The sequence below is a fragment of the Pseudogymnoascus destructans genome, assembly GCF_001641265.1.
Source record: "Pseudogymnoascus destructans isolate 20631-21 unplaced genomic scaffold scaffold_25, whole genome shotgun sequence".
In the NCBI taxonomy this organism is placed as follows: domain Eukaryota; kingdom Fungi; phylum Ascomycota; class Leotiomycetes; order Thelebolales; family Thelebolaceae; genus Pseudogymnoascus; species Pseudogymnoascus destructans.
The window spans coordinates 134,871-149,831 of NW_020167544.1; the positions used below are offsets into that span (position 1 = coordinate 134,871).

At 46.0% G+C, this 14,961-nt stretch overlaps 3 protein-coding genes across 3 annotated transcripts; all 3 read right to left on the reverse strand.

Moving 5' to 3' along the window:
• Positions 1-3,666: 3,666 nt before the first annotated feature.
• VC83_09674 (uncharacterized protein) lies at positions 3,667-4,337 on the reverse strand. The gene is made up of 2 exons (XM_024473087.1): positions 4,328-4,337; positions 3,667-4,281 (listed from the first exon to the last, which is right to left on the reverse strand). The coding sequence occupies exon 2, from the start codon at positions 3,979-3,981 to the stop codon at positions 3,715-3,717; it is 267 nt and encodes an 88-aa protein (XP_024328855.1). The 5' UTR covers positions 3,982-4,281; positions 4,328-4,337; the 3' UTR covers positions 3,667-3,714.
• Positions 4,338-4,546: 209 nt separating this feature from the next.
• On the reverse strand, positions 4,547-5,775 carry VC83_09675 (uncharacterized protein). Its single transcript, XM_024473088.1, has 2 exons — positions 5,164-5,775; positions 4,547-5,104 (listed from the first exon to the last, which is right to left on the reverse strand). The coding sequence occupies exons 1-2, from the start codon at positions 5,569-5,571 to the stop codon at positions 4,580-4,582; spliced, it is 933 nt and encodes a 310-aa protein (XP_024328856.1). The 5' UTR covers positions 5,572-5,775; the 3' UTR covers positions 4,547-4,579.
• A 101-nt stretch (positions 5,776-5,876) lies between these two features.
• Positions 5,877-7,551, reverse strand: VC83_08126 (uncharacterized protein; the record flags this gene model as incomplete). Its single annotated transcript, XM_024471687.1, has 6 exons — positions 5,877-6,162; positions 6,217-6,356; positions 6,408-6,535; positions 6,604-6,743; positions 6,793-7,028; positions 7,510-7,551. 6 exons carry the CDS (start codon positions 7,549-7,551, stop codon positions 5,877-5,879), a joined length of 972 nt encoding a protein of 323 aa, XP_024320615.1.
• Positions 7,552-14,961: the final 7,410 nt, after the last annotated feature.

Sequence of the window (14,961 nt, forward strand, 5' to 3'; positions counted from 1 at the left end):
TAAAGAAAGCCAGTTACCCTCAAAGCCAGCCAAGCCTCCAAGGCCCGTCCCGCCGGCCCACACTTCCAACGATCTTCCTTCTCCCTTTCTCAATCCCTCTCCTGTTCTCCGCTATATAAACCCCCCATCTACCTTCTTCATAAATCAGATCAACAAACACATTCGCCTACAGCATACAGTTCACATTCTCATATACGAACAGCGGAATACTAACAATAGCGCACTAACAACAGCCCACAAACAACCGCACAAAACCCATCACCAAGCAATACATTCAAAATGTCGCCGAAACCCAATCAATTCACCTTCTCCCCCCTCTAGCCTCTCAACCTCGACCCTCTGCTGCAGTGCGAAGTCCATTCTTCGGCACATCCGCGCCCTCGGACGTGTCAAGCGTGTAGGTATAACCAACCCCCATCAATTCCTCAATTTTCGAGTTCGCAGATTACGGAGCTCACGGATGACACGATCGAGTGGTCTGAGGCGCCGACTACGGAGCTCGTGGATGACATGAGTGAGTGGCTTGGGGTATTGATATCTCTGAGACAGGCAGTGGGGAGGAAGAGGTTTTGAGCGAGAGTTAGTTTATTCGCATTTTAGGGTTGGATGACTAGTTGGAGTGGTCAGAGGACATGTCTGGGGTTCCATCGGGAAGCGAGCCTGAGTATGGATCGGGGGGCGAGCCAGTGTATCCCTTAGAGAGCCCCTCAGAGAGCCCATCAGAGGGCCAATCAGAAACTCATTGAGGAGGACCATTAGAACCCCCCTTAGAGAGCCCCTCGAAGAGTTCAGAGGTCCCATCAGATACGTCAATGCCCGACGCCCCCAGCATCCCCTCCCCTACCTTCACTTCCTCCTCAAACGACTTTCTCCCTAGCACAGCCGATTACGGCAGTCCCCATTTCTCCTTCAAGAACTCGGATTGGGATATTAGGCCCTCACTCGGCCCATCCCAGCTTCTCTCAATGGCTCGAGAGAGATGACAACATGTTGGACAATATCCGTAGGGCAGTAGGTAGAGAATATAAGCCGAAAATACAGTCACGAAGCAGTAGGGCCCGAAGTGATAATTTTATAATGCATGTTTTTATAATTGAAGCTATTCTAAGTACTATATATACTGTTACGGGTGTGCCTATTCGTGGTTCGGATCCTAAAACCCTCCTGGTTTCGGTTCGTTCCCTGGAGCTTCAGAATCGAAGCTTTTAGAATCGGAAGATCCAGGATCCGGAGGATCACGAAGCTGGCTGACACAGCTTCGGTATCAGGGCCCTGATCCCTGCTTCCGGGCCGAGGATTCAACACAACACCACCGCCGTTACCGCTGCCGCCGCCGCCGGGGCCGTGGGATGACATGGATGGGATTGAGTTTTGCACATCGATTCCTGCCCAAGAGCCAGCGGGCCCTACACCTGTGAGTGAGCCGCCTAGGTGTCCGTGGAGGGAGGAGGCGGCGGATCCGTTTGTTGGCACTGGGAGTGAGGAATGTATGACGAAGAGGCGTGATGGGATAACGCTTTGGGTTTCTGTTGGGGAGAAACCAGGATCTTATCTAGTGAGGTGCGGGACGGTATATGACAGAAGTCTCTCAAGGCCGTCGCGAAAGTAGAGGCTAGCACAGACGGTGAGCCAACACGGAAAGGGAGCTAGCAAAGGTACCACTGTGAGAGAAATTACAAAATGAGAGGACGTATAGCGAAGCGAAAGAGAGGACGCACGGAAGGTGAGCCAGGACGAATAGCCAACACAGAAGTGGAGCCAACACAAAAGGAGAGCATTGTGGTGCAAAAGTGTTGGGGAAGGTCCTGAATTTGCATGCACTTACAGCGGCATTGCCACAGTATTGCCATTTGGCGCTAACAACACTGAAAATCATTTGCTATTGGTGCACATCAAATGAGTTTAAATGGCATTTACCACGACATATCCACGGCATTGCCATTTAACGCTAACAACAACAGGAACGAAAATCACATCACGGTGGCATGTCTTGATCTGCATACAAGCTACGAAATACTTCACTGAAGCTTCAATCATGCATTCTTACTTAGTGTGGATCATGCATCGAGGATACCTTCTGGAATTCGTGGCGTGCACCATAATGGTATGCTTCGAGGGTCTATAGATAGGAGCGACGAGGGTATAATGCACGGTGGCTGGCACAGGGTTCAGGGCCGAAACAGAACGTATAAGTCCTCGAAGAACAGCATTGGAAGTAGTGTCATTGGTTTTTATTATGGTTTGTTTCTGAAACAGTATCACTTCGAATAGGAATAAGTGCGACTGGAACGTATCTATAAAAAGTAGCGGCTTGCTATTGAATAGGGAAATGGTGTTTGATATCCTTCCATACAAAATCCAAGAGATTGATCGGGTTTTGTTGAATAAGAAACAATCTACCTCCCCAGGTCAACTCCAGGTCTTCCTTCAAAGCAATGGGGGCATGCTGGGCCAACATTGCTGGCAAATAGATCCTTGCATCAAGAACCTCCCCGGGTTTAGCTTTACGAGATGCAAAGGTCCAACTTGTTCGCAGCTCTCGGAGGTTTGCTCCCACAACAGGAAAGCTAGACCTTTATCTCAGAGCATCCACCGCTCAGCGAAAGTGGCCTCTAATGCTGCTCGTGACATGTAACAGCTAGAGCCTTTCAGGGTGACTTCAAAGACGTTCTGCTCCTTCGGTATAACCTGCAAACCACTAGTCAACCAAAATAAAGTTTGGTGGTGACATGGCTCCCCCTGACAATAATCAGCGTGCGTCTTGCATCGAGAATAATTCAAGCTACTCTATTTGTGGTGTTATGGATTTTTTGGCTCCGTACAATTGGTGGAAGATAAGCTGGACTTGGCAGAATCGGATGATATGAGCTGATAGAAAGCAGATGGCTCGAACTGGCATCAAAGGAGATAGAAGGGACTCAAGCGTTCTGCGGCTTGTAGGCTAACGTTTGAGATGTAGTGAGAGGAAAGTATGGGTGGGCCATGTTTGCTCCACCGACGAAGAGAGAAAAGGCAGGCTTGCATGTACAATCAAGGGAGCGTGCACAGTGTATTAGATAGTATTATACGGCCCGTATACGGGTTCTTTTTGTAACCAGTGCGTATACGATACGGGTTAAACTCAATACGCACTGCACTGGCACTAGGCTGCGCACTACTCGCTCAATACTCGGCTCACTCGCTCAGTGGGTTACTCAGCTGGGTGAGTAGCTGAACCTTTTACTCGACTCGGTGAGTGAGGTCAATACTCAGTTACTCTGTAAAAACCCAGTAGTACTCGGCTATCACGTGTAAGATTTATGCATCATGTGAACAGTCCCTCATACGATTAATACTGTTTTATGGTTAAGTTAAAGTATTACATCTATCAGCATCACTCTCGCCATCTCTAGTAAGCTGTGAGAACGAATCATGTATATTCCTCTATCTAAGTACCACGATTATCAGAAGATTATCAGAACGCTATTATCTATTATATATGCTTAAGAACATCTCTCCACCTTGCTTGATGAGGCCGGCCAGACCTACTAATACCTAAAGTATTTATGGGGTCTTGACGAGTAGCTTGAAAGATATCAAGTAAATCTCTTCCAGTCTTCTGAGCATGTTGGATAGGCGTTGGTGGCGAGGACGGCATATCCTTATCTTCATCTTCATGAATAGTTGGAAGTATAGGCTCCTCATTATTACCATCTTCTCTTATATCTTCGTTATCTAGGATATTGTCATCTGGGATGTCGTATAAGGTCTCGTTAAGACGGTCAGCCCTATCTCTTTCTTTACCTTGTTGGTAGCGCATTTGTCGTTCTTCATGTGCGGCTTGTGATAATTCTTGCTGTTGCTGTGGCCGCTGAGGGTTAAACGGAGGATATTGTACCTTTGAATATGTCTCTCGGATATGTGTATTTGATCGTAGTTCTTCTTCATCGCTGATATATTGTAACTCAATAGAATTGCACATCCGTTGTCATTGTGCCTCATACTCTTCTTCTACTTGCTCCTCAGTCATATCAACGACGTCCATCATATCTGCAAGCTTGTCACGATGACATTGACGATTCTTGTATTGTCGAGAGTAATATACAAGCATAATACTCTTAATCGTCTCAGGATTAAGTTGGCCACGTCGGTGGCCACACACATCCCTTGCGGCACTAAAGACTCGCTCAACTCCAGACTCAGCAGCAGGAATACAAAGTATATCACGAGCCATTGCTGATAGACCAGGAAATTGCTCTTCCTTTTGTTGCCAAAATAGCAATATCTTTGTGTACACATGTGCTATACAGGTTATAATAAGATTACTAGAAGATTATCAGAAACTTACGAGCATCTTCCTCATTCACATATTCCTCTCTCTGGCCCCGAGTCCCATTTAATGTCTGACTTTGCTGCAATACTAAGGCTAATGGATCCATATCTGCATCTCGTAATCCTAATTGACTCGCAACTCGCACTGTAGAGTACTGCTCTTTATAAAGAGTCTTAAACTGTTGTTCAAACTCTGTCTCCCAATTTCGTATTGAAAAGTCAAGCTTGCAAACCTTTTTGTTAAAGTGTGAGAGCTTCACACTAGGATTTAAGATACTAGCAAATGCGAGATAGATCCTGTATTTGTGTATAGCTTGTTATAATACTTCTTAATCTTCTTCTCTGCAGCATCGATTGCTAAAGTCATCTTTGCTACCCATGGATATGTCTTATGCCGTAGCCGGTGCCAAGTTCCTTCAAGCGTTGATAAGAGTTTTTGATATACTCTGAGTGTATAGCAGACAGTAGGTCCAGCTGACGATCCAATGTTTGTTGTAAAGAAGTTGAATGGTCTTGTAAGATCAATGATGTATTCGATGTGCTTCCATTCTACCTCGCCAAGTCTAAACATATGAGCACCATGATCGCCTCGGGTATATTGATTGATTGTTGACTTGAGTTGCTGTGCTCGCAGAAGCATATGGCATGTCGAATCCCATCGAGTTGATACATCTTGAATAAGTCGAAGAAGTCTCTGAGATGGTTGACCCCGGTTCATGTTTGCCTTTTGCAAAGTCATAAACCTGTTCCTTCGAGTATGACTTGAATTAACAAAGATAGTGAGCTTCCGGAGCTATGAGATATTAGAAAAAGCTACCAGAAGATTACCAGAACTAACAAGAGAATATATACCTTTCCAAGTGTAAATCCGATACCCTTGTCTTTTTGTAACTTTGCAAGGCCCTCCATCTGGTTCTCTTCTTCCCAGTTCATTAAGATCTCTTGATTTGTTGGCGTAATCCGGATTCGGCCAAGGAGAGCACTAAGGGCAAGTTGAATAACATGAGCTAGGCAGGGTATGTGTTGTACCTTTCCTCCAATAAAATGCTCGTTGTCCGCAATACTATCAAGCATTATTTCCACAATAAGTACAAATGACACATGGTTCTCCAGAAAGCCGGTCTGCTCCTTGGTGATAACTTCTCCAGTATTGAGAACTCCGGTTCGTTGAATCCCATGCAATCTTCGTAAGGAGTTTTGTAGTATGATCTGAGTGTTGTTCATACCATCGTGATAGCTTCCACCACTCAATGAATACATCGTGTGTATCCTTAGTCCATTTGATGAATTGGTTTAATTTGCCAATATATTCAAGGCCTGCAGGGACTTGATTTAACGAGGATAGTCGTTGAGAAGATGGAAAAAAGTCTGAGAATACATCTGCAATAGGATTGTCAGAATCAAACAACTCTGAGTATTGAGATGACATTTGGCAAATTGCTCGATTATCAGAAGGTTACCAGAAGTCTGGCTACGATGAAGTACTTAAATTTCTCTATAGCCCCTATTCGCGTTGGAAAACCAGGTACTCCGGCGCTATAACTTTAGCAAACTCAAGTTCTCCTCTACTCTAGCTCCAGGAACAACATATCCTGCGCAGCTGATACCTTAGCCCACTTTTCCTTATTAAACTTCTTAGAGTAGACAAGTAAGAATGCCTCTTTGAAGCTAGAACTATGAGTGGAGACTTGCAACCATCCATTGTCGACAAGATTGTAAGACTTTGGGTACCACTGCGCAGGTCCTGGTAATTGGGCCCACTTTCCAAACTTCCAAGCTGTAAAGTTTGTCCAAACTGCCTGCTCGTACAAACAGAAATATTTATGTGGTGGGATAACCTCGTGAAAAGTGCTATAATAAACAATTAGTATTGCCAGAAGATTGCTAGGATGATCAGAGACGTACCCTTCCTCTACATCAATCCACGGCATATACTCAAAGAGATGCTCAGGCTTCTTTCTCAGCTTTCCAGCCTTTCTCGTATATGAGCGGATACATCTATCCCAGAAATGTTGCCACTTGCGGAAATTGGACTCTTCATGGGCCTATCAACTATTAGTATTACCAGAAGATTACCAGACTATGAGGTAGCATACATCAATGTGCGCTTGAGTTAAGAGAGCCTGGATGCTAGCGATCTCTTCATCGGAAAGCTCATCTGGTAGAACAGCTTCGTGATTTAAAATATCATCGCGCCATAACATAAGCTCCAACTCCAAATCATCTTCAACCTCAGTATCCTCCCATTCGCTGTTATGATCGTCATCGATTGGGAGTCATCGATTGGGATACTTGAGATACCCTCAAATGCAGCAAGCTCAGACAGAAGTTGTGGCGGAGTAGATGGTGGTGCTTGTGGAGAAGAAGAAGAGGCGCTAATATTCTTGACTTTCTGATTCGCAATGCAAGATGCATGGGTACCCTTCTCAGTCCTGTTTATAGTTAGATTGAGGCTACCAGAGATTACCAGAAGGAACTTACCGAACACGAATACGCTCAACCTTCAATTCATTCTGTAGATGTGTCTTGTCTTCAGTAGAGGCAGCGATATACTTTGCAGACCTATATAACTTCTTTAAGTAGTAGCTCAGATCAGCATGGTCAGCCTTGAGTGCTAAGTGAACAGCCTTCTCATCTTCAGTAATGTTGGAGACGCGGTTGCGAGCTTTGATAGTATTCACATTAGTGGAGAGTTCTTCAGGTGCCTTGCTGTAACGCTGACTTCTAAACGATAGAAGACACAGAGGTTTCTTGCGTAAGGTTGACTTGACAGAGGAGGCAGGGGATTAGACACAAAGGCTTTCCAAGTAACACGTTACAGTATTGTAAAGAATACTATATTGAGTTGAGCACGAAGCTCCTATCTAAGGAAATACTATCTACTTATATAGTGGCGTTGTGCCTCATGGGTAATCTGGATAGTTGGCGGATAGCTAGATATTCAGGATAGTTCGTGGATAGCTCAACTATCCAATATCCACTAGTTTCTGCAACTATCCATTAGCCCCATCACATGGCAGCCTACCCCGCTTGCCCCCTGTAAGGATGTGTTGTAATATGTCACATGATCTCAGCACCACTTCCCCGCAATTTCAGGCAGCAATAGATAGACAGGAATACACACGCATATTACTCAACAGTTATGAGCCCGGAGCAACTCCAAGACGCATTTTGAAGCCTATAGAAACCCGAACGGACCAAAATCAAGTCCTGTGTCCTAGGAGTCGAAAAAACCATCATTATGGCGACCCTACAGAAGGCGGGGGTGGTCCTCACAAGCCCTAGAGACTGGGACGAGTGGATAGAGACTATCAAACTGCTTCAATGAAGGCAGGAGTATGGGGGTATATCGATGCATCAATCGAGGACCCTCCTACACTCCTACAGCCCGTTCGACCTATTCCTGAGTTCGTACGGAGTGCCACGCAAGCTGGTGGTGGTGTTACTGCTCAAACAAGACCTGGAGTGTCAACAAGAGCTTCAGGTAGCCAGACCATCCAACCTTCAGTAGAAGGCCAACAGCAATTAACGCCAATTACGTACGCATATCTTACAGAAGATCAGAAGGAACAGCTTCGAAACCTACAAGCTGATTTCCAATATGAGCGCAAGGTGTGGGAAAAGCAGGAGGAAGCAATTCAGGGGCTTCGCTCTAAGATCCAAGAAACCATCAAACGCGACTTCCTACCCTATACCTACAATTGCGATACTCCGTACGATATGCTTAGAAAGCTTCGAGACCGGTTCGCACCTACTCAAAGAGCTAGAATCGGAGAATGGAGACTAGAATGGCAAAAGGCTGCGAAAATGCAAAGAGGCAAGGACCTTGAAGACTGGCTCCTAAACTGGGAGAATCTATACACTCAAGGCCGTACGCTACAGGCAACAGAGGTTATCGACCCTCACGACGCTATCTATACCTTCCTTGATGCAATAGGACCTTGCGAATTCCGAGGACCATGGAAACACAAGCTAGAGAAGCAGACAAAGTCGTACAAATTTGAGGAGGTCCTACGACAGTATAGAACCAACCGTAGGCAAGAGAGATTCACCCAGAAACCTAGGGGGGAACATGGAGTTTTCGCACTACAAGAGGATGACAATAGCGACCTACAGCCAACGCTCCAAGGCCGTACGAACAACCTACAACAAGGTCAGCAAGGTCAGAGAGGCAGAAAACAGAAAAATCAGGCTCGACTAGACTGCCCTTGCGGAACAACACACAAGTGGCGGGACTGCCTCTATGTGATGAAGTCAAAGCGTACGAGGCAATGGCGCCCAAATAAAGAGATTGAAGCTAAAGTAGAGGCCTATATAAGTGACAAACCAGGATTCCAGTACGTTATCCAAAAGGCAGAAGAACAGAATAATTTCAACAACCCGAATGGAGTACAATCCCGTACGAATACAGATCCACCTATGTCTTTCACTACAGTCTTCCAAGTCTCCCAAGGACTAAAGCTGAAAACCTCAGCCTATGAGCTCTCTAAAAGCATAATTCTCGACTCTGGAGCTACAATTCACGTCTGCAACGACCGTACGAGGTTCTACAATATCCAAGAATGTCAAGATAATAGCTACCTCTTAGCTGGAGACCAAAGGGTGAAGATTGAAGCGTTTGGGTCTGTAGATATTACAGTCCAAAACGGGGAGGATAAGAAGTCTCTACGGACTATCACCCTTACAGATACAGCTCTCGTTTCATCCTTCCACACTTCAGTCGCTTCTCTTAGACGATTCATCCAAAAGGGAGTTCATTGGAATACCGCCGCACAAGGACTTACGTACGGAGATCAACCGTTCTGCAACACTCCAATGCTTCATGGACAATGGGTTCTTGAATACATCAAAAATGAGCCTACCCGAGCTGTTTATAGCACTCAGGATCAACAGGACAACGTTGTCCTATCTTCGTACGGACCTCGTAAGGACCTAAAAGGCACTGCAAAGGAATGGCATAACTGCATGGGACACCTAAACCAAAACGCCATTAGAAAACTCCAAGAGAAGAGCGCTGGAGTTATCATCACAGACCTAGACTCGTACGATACTCAGTGCGAAGTATGCCGACTTACGCATGCTACAAGGCAGATTTCTAGAAGATCTACACCATGCTCAAAAGTTTGAGCACGAAGCTCCTATCTAAGAACTAACTATCTACTTATATAGTGGCGTCATGCCTAGTGGACTCCTGGGAACTCACTCGAGTCCTCGGAGTCCTGGACTCTTAGGATTCTTCTCATCATCCTGCGAGTCCGTCACGTGCCTAGTGGACTCCTGGGAACTCACTCGAGTCCTCAGAGTCCTGGACTCTTAGGATTCTTCTCATCATCCTGCGAGTCCGTCACGTGATACTTTCGGAACTACTATTCCCCGCTGCCCCTCCAGGTACCAGGGCCGGTCTCATGCGACCTCCCTCCTTCCTGTCCTGTAGTTGGCCAGCCTTCTTGTTCCGTCGTAACACATACCCACAGTCGAAGCTACGGAGCAACGAACGCCTCGCACACGAAACACCCCCGAGACAGTTCAATTGCCGCCTCTTCGGAACACTCATTCTCCATCGATTCCAGGGTCATCACGAATGCACACCGAGGACCCTCCGAATCGCTATAAGAAATCAACCATCTCTGTTGAGAAAATCCTTCCTCTCAGCGATGGGGTAGAACATACCTTCCTACAATGGAGCGCTTCGATTCGGGACTGACTCGTATTCAATGAGGACCACTACCGTACTGACGTCTCGAGAAGAGCATTGATATGGGGAACTACGACCGGCCTGGCAAAGACCTACCTAGAGCCCCAATACCTGTCCACTACGCATGGATTCCGCAGTGCTGAGGAGATGATGGATCTACTAGGTTCATACTACCTCACAGGCAACGAGACGGAACAGGCCAGGAACCTCTTCGACGACCTGCAAATGGGAGAGAAGGGGCATGCTAGCGAAATGTCATACTGACATTCGTTGCACTCAGTTTGCTATCAAACTCAAGAGCAAACTTAGAAATCTCCTCCTCAAACCTACAAGTCACCATACATATCTTGGCTTATCACACCAACAACAGAAGCAGACAATACAGAAAATCGACTAGCACATACTTCCCCGTCTTTTACAAGCTTCCAAGCATTCATCTTGTTACTCCTTGTTTCTGAAAAGTCAGTGAGGTGTTAACCTCTGACTTACCCCTGAGTTCCCAGACTCAACATTTGTTGCAACTTGTCTGAACAACTTCACTACATCACACACCTGATTGCTGCGTTGTGGAATAGTCTAAGCTACAACCCTTTGGCTCTGTTTCCTAAGACAGTGTGTTGTCTTAGTAAAATCATCCCTTCCTTGGGTGGCTAGATTCTCACATCTGGTGCACCCACCATTACACGAAACCTTCCCAGAGTTCAAGGCTCGTTTTCAAAATGCAGCTATCACTGGACAAGTCTCTGAGTCAGAATGGTTTCGGTACATGTGGAACAAGTTAACTCCCCAATTCCGCAGCCGCGTTGCGATCATCAAAAACCAATGGAATGGAGACTACCAGACCATGGTACGAGACTTACCACCTTCGATCAGGAACGGCGCCGGAACAACAAATTGAATCCGCTACCCGCTCTCACAAGGACGTCAACACGTACCACAGATACGGCAAAGGCATCAGCGTCGAAGCCGACTCGAACCACACCCGCTCTGTTCACCCGAACCACGTTCTTCCCCAAGCCAGCCATACCGAAACGTGTGAGAACCGCAGTCCCTGTGCCCTCAGGGAACAGTTTCAAGTGTGGCAAGCCCGGCCATTTCCAGGACAAATGCCCCCTTAACGCTACTATCAAGGAAATTGACCGTAACGACCCCGAGGCAGAAGAACAATGGGAAGAAGCCATGGAACTTCAATCGGATGCGTCCCTCGAGGAAAACGACGAGGCCTAGGAGAAGGCTCCTTCCTAGGTCTACGCAAATGTGACTTACGAGGACTAGACTTACAAGAACTCCTGGGAGGCACGAATTCACATTTCTTTATATTGGCTTGAAGTCCGGCTTCTCGGAGATGCTGTAGGACCTTATGCACATGGTCTATGTAGGATCGTTCCGGGTGAGACCATTTAACTTCCGGTAATCGATGCAAAATCTTAATTTGCCATCCGCTTTCTTTGCGAAGGGGCTGTTGCTGTTGACGATGAATCCCTTTTCCAGGTTTTCCAGCAGGTATTGCTTGGTAGCCTTAAGCTCTTCGGTGCCTTGTCGGTATAGCAGGGAGAAGGCGTTTGGTAAAGGAGCTTTGAGCTGTATCTTATGTTCGTATATGCGGTGATCCGATCTGATTCCGACTTCGAAAAGACATTGGCATAGCTTCGGTGCATATGTGGGAGTTTCTGTTGGATGAGGTAAAGTGTTTCTGCATCCTCGTCCAATTCCTTTTCATGAATGATCTGATCAATTTCGTAGATGCTAGTCTGAAAAAACTCGGAGTCGCTTCGCATCATCTCATGGTGGAAAGCATTTGCACTGATAGATTTCGCAGATATGCATGGCGTAAACCTATGTACTAGGGTTTTCTGCGGTGGGGGAGAAACCTCCTGGTTTCGTAGTGGGTTCGATGGCGTATCAGTGATCTCTTCGTAGTCAGAAATTATCACTTTCATTTCCATCGAGCGTCCGCCTGCGCGGCGTCTGTCTTCGCGATGGATTGCGGAATCCCGGCGATTCGCATCCGACTGGTATGCAGGATGTTTAATGGATGTTTCGCGTGAGTGTTAGGGCAAGGTGATCTCCTTGCTCCAGCTAGGAGTCGGCGGGTACTCCTTTGGCCATACTAACCAGCTCTTTGCAGAGTCGAGTAGTATTCGGAAGCGGCTGAAAAGCTTCTTCCCAATTATCACATCTTGTGCTCCGAGGTCCAGGAGTACAAAGGGGCAGTTATATATTCGGCGTCCTTCGACTGTTAAGTGTAACCAAATATACTCCGGTACGTGGCCTTGGATTTTGCGCTGAAATCCATGTATGGGTACAGAGTAGGGTAGTTTCCATATGGGGCTCTGAAGCGCTTTCGACAGTCGTATTGCGAAAGGCCTGTTAATGATGAGGTAGCCATTTGCTCCTGTGTCTGCTAGGGACTTCGTTTGCACCCCAAGTCCATTCATACTCAGGGTCGTGTCGACTAAGAACTGTTGTCAGGGTCCGCTTCGACACCAGAAGTAGTAAGGATATATCCTAAGTACTTCGTCCGGGTAACGCTATATAAAATACTATGTGTGGGAATGCTCAAGGTTTTGGTAAAGAGTAGCGGTGAACATATGCAAGTTGCGAGTTGCCGCAACCTGCTTCCTCTCACATGAAGTGCCGCAACTCGCTTACTCCAAACTTTTCGCTTCGCTTAAGGTTGGAGTAAGCAATACGCGGCTGCCCAACCTGAGAGAAAGCAATACGCGGCTCGTCAGAAAGTGCGTCTATAAGCTCCGGAGCCCACAGCTGCCCACGTCATAGAGCTGGCTTACAAAATTTATATGGAATGAGCTTAAGGAATATCACTTTATTACTATGAAGCTAATTGCGTAGTAGCATACGAAGGCTTAAGATGAGCCTACAGTTCTAAAGTGATTTCAAGAGTACGGCTGGTTTATACTAGAGTGTAGTATAAAACTAGAGTTAATCTAGAATATGGATGAAACTAGCTTTCGGGTTGTAATTCTAGGTAGAGAGCATATAATATCATATGTCTATTACTATACTTGAGGCTGTGTCTGTAGACAGAAAAGTCATACCACCTATACTTATCATTCCGGGCAAAATATACATGGATTCTTGGTACCACGCCAACCTTCAAGGCATAGAGCTGATCATGCTCTCTAACACTAGATTTTCAAACAGCCAGCTTGCCTTACAGTAGCTAGAGCACTTTGCAGAGCATACTCCCTATGAGAAAATGAAGGTTCTACTAGATGTAAGCCATACAAGCGATGATTTTATCATTACTACAGAAAAACATAATATTATCATATACACGTTCCCATCCCATCTTATGGCAGCAAGCACAGTCTCTCTGTCCTAGTGCTTATACAGCTAGAAGATCCCTATATCTAGTGGCTATAAAATATAAGTGATATGGATGTTATGTATGACCTATAGTGCTTTATGAGGGATCTTACTAAAATGTAGCTATAGACTTTTAAGGAGTCTACAATTATATCAGCTTTCTAGAAAGCAGGAATTTAGCTAGTAAGCCACGTTATAGCTCTTGCAAAGCTACATACGTACTCATAGCCTGCTCCTATGCCCATGACTACTGTAATGATGTATGGTTCAGTGTGGCCAATAGTTTATCAGTTTATCAGTTTAACCAGTCCAGTCCAGTCCAGTTCAGTCCAGTTTAAGGTTTCAACAGTTCAGTTCAGTTCAGTTTAGCAAAATTTATATCAGTTCAGTTCAGTCCAAACTATTAGTTCCAATCACGTGGGAAGTCAAGTGCTAGGCTTGTTGGGAATCGGAACGGGAGCTGAGGGATTCCGGGTTTTTGGCCTAGAAGTTTGGTAATCCCCACCGAGGGGGCCAGCGTTCCATGGCCCTTAGCGGGGCAGGTGAAAACTCTGTACCCAACAGTGGGCATACGGAGGATTACGGTAATTACTGTAGGGCCCCAAAACGCCCATAAATAGTGAGTAGGCCATTAGAATAGTTAGAATCAATTGACCCGAATGCTGTAATCTATTGTCGAAGCCTTCTTGCCCATTGCGCAAAACCTGAAGGTCCGACTGACAAAACCGCCACACGATTTGTGCACGGTGACAATTTTTCGGTCCTTCCCCCAACAGGCTGCTCTCCACAGCTACGTGGAAGCCTAGACAGTGACCACTGCTGCCTATCGTACCTACCAATCTTGTTCACTATTCTTTCGTCTGCTGCTATTCATTTTTCATACCTAGATTCCTTGGTTACAATTCAGTACTACAATATAAACCACTATGGCCTCCCAACAGTCTGATAGCTTGTCAATCATTGACAGCGGACAATCTAGAGCACCTTGTTCATCCTCTCTCTCAACTCCTACACAAAAACGCGATTGCAGATCAAAGATATGGGACTACAATGAAACCTCACGGGAGACACGTATTACCAACTCAAGTGGAAAGATGCTCTGGCGATGCAAGCTATGTCACAAAGAGTATCTGGAGTCTGGAGGCACTGCTAATATATCGAGTCATTTAATAAAGGCTCATAGCGTCGATATAATGTCTTCACAAGCCGCGAAAGTCCTCTCCCGGCAAACCAGCATTAAAGAAGCTATGGACCGGGGCCAAGAGACTAGCTATAAACGCCGCCGCCTAGCTGAAGAGCCAGATACGGAGCATACGATGGATCCTGCAGTACTAGAGCACCTTTACGTGCGGTGGATAGCTGCTTTTCGTATGGTTTCCCGAGAGGAATTTAGGGCATTTCTTCATTACCTTAATCCAGAAGTGGATGTTTGGCTTCCTGATTCGCATATGTCAATACAAGCGTGGACGCTCCGTACGTATGAAAATGAGCAACTACGGATACAACAGAAGGTCCAATCTGCACTCTCCAAAGTCCACTTTACTGTAGATCTTTGTCCTCCCCTAATTCCCTAGCGATTCTTGGAATGATTGCGCATTATATCAGTGAAAATGGGGAGTTGACAC

What these genes read in the sequence shown, in the direction of transcription:
- VC83_09675 (XM_024473088.1), bottom strand. Translation starts at nt 5,571, where the DNA reads ATGTATTCATTGAGTGGTGGAAGCTATCACGATGGTATGAACAACACT. An exon ending in TCGGATTTACACTTGGAAAG is followed by an intron (nt 5,105 to 5,163) that starts GTATATATTCTC and finishes AATATCTCATAG; the next exon opens with CTCCGGAAGCTCACTATCTT.
- VC83_09674 (XM_024473087.1), bottom strand. Translation starts at nt 3,981, where the DNA reads ATGAGGCACAATGACAACGGATGTGCAATTCTATTGAGTTACAATATA.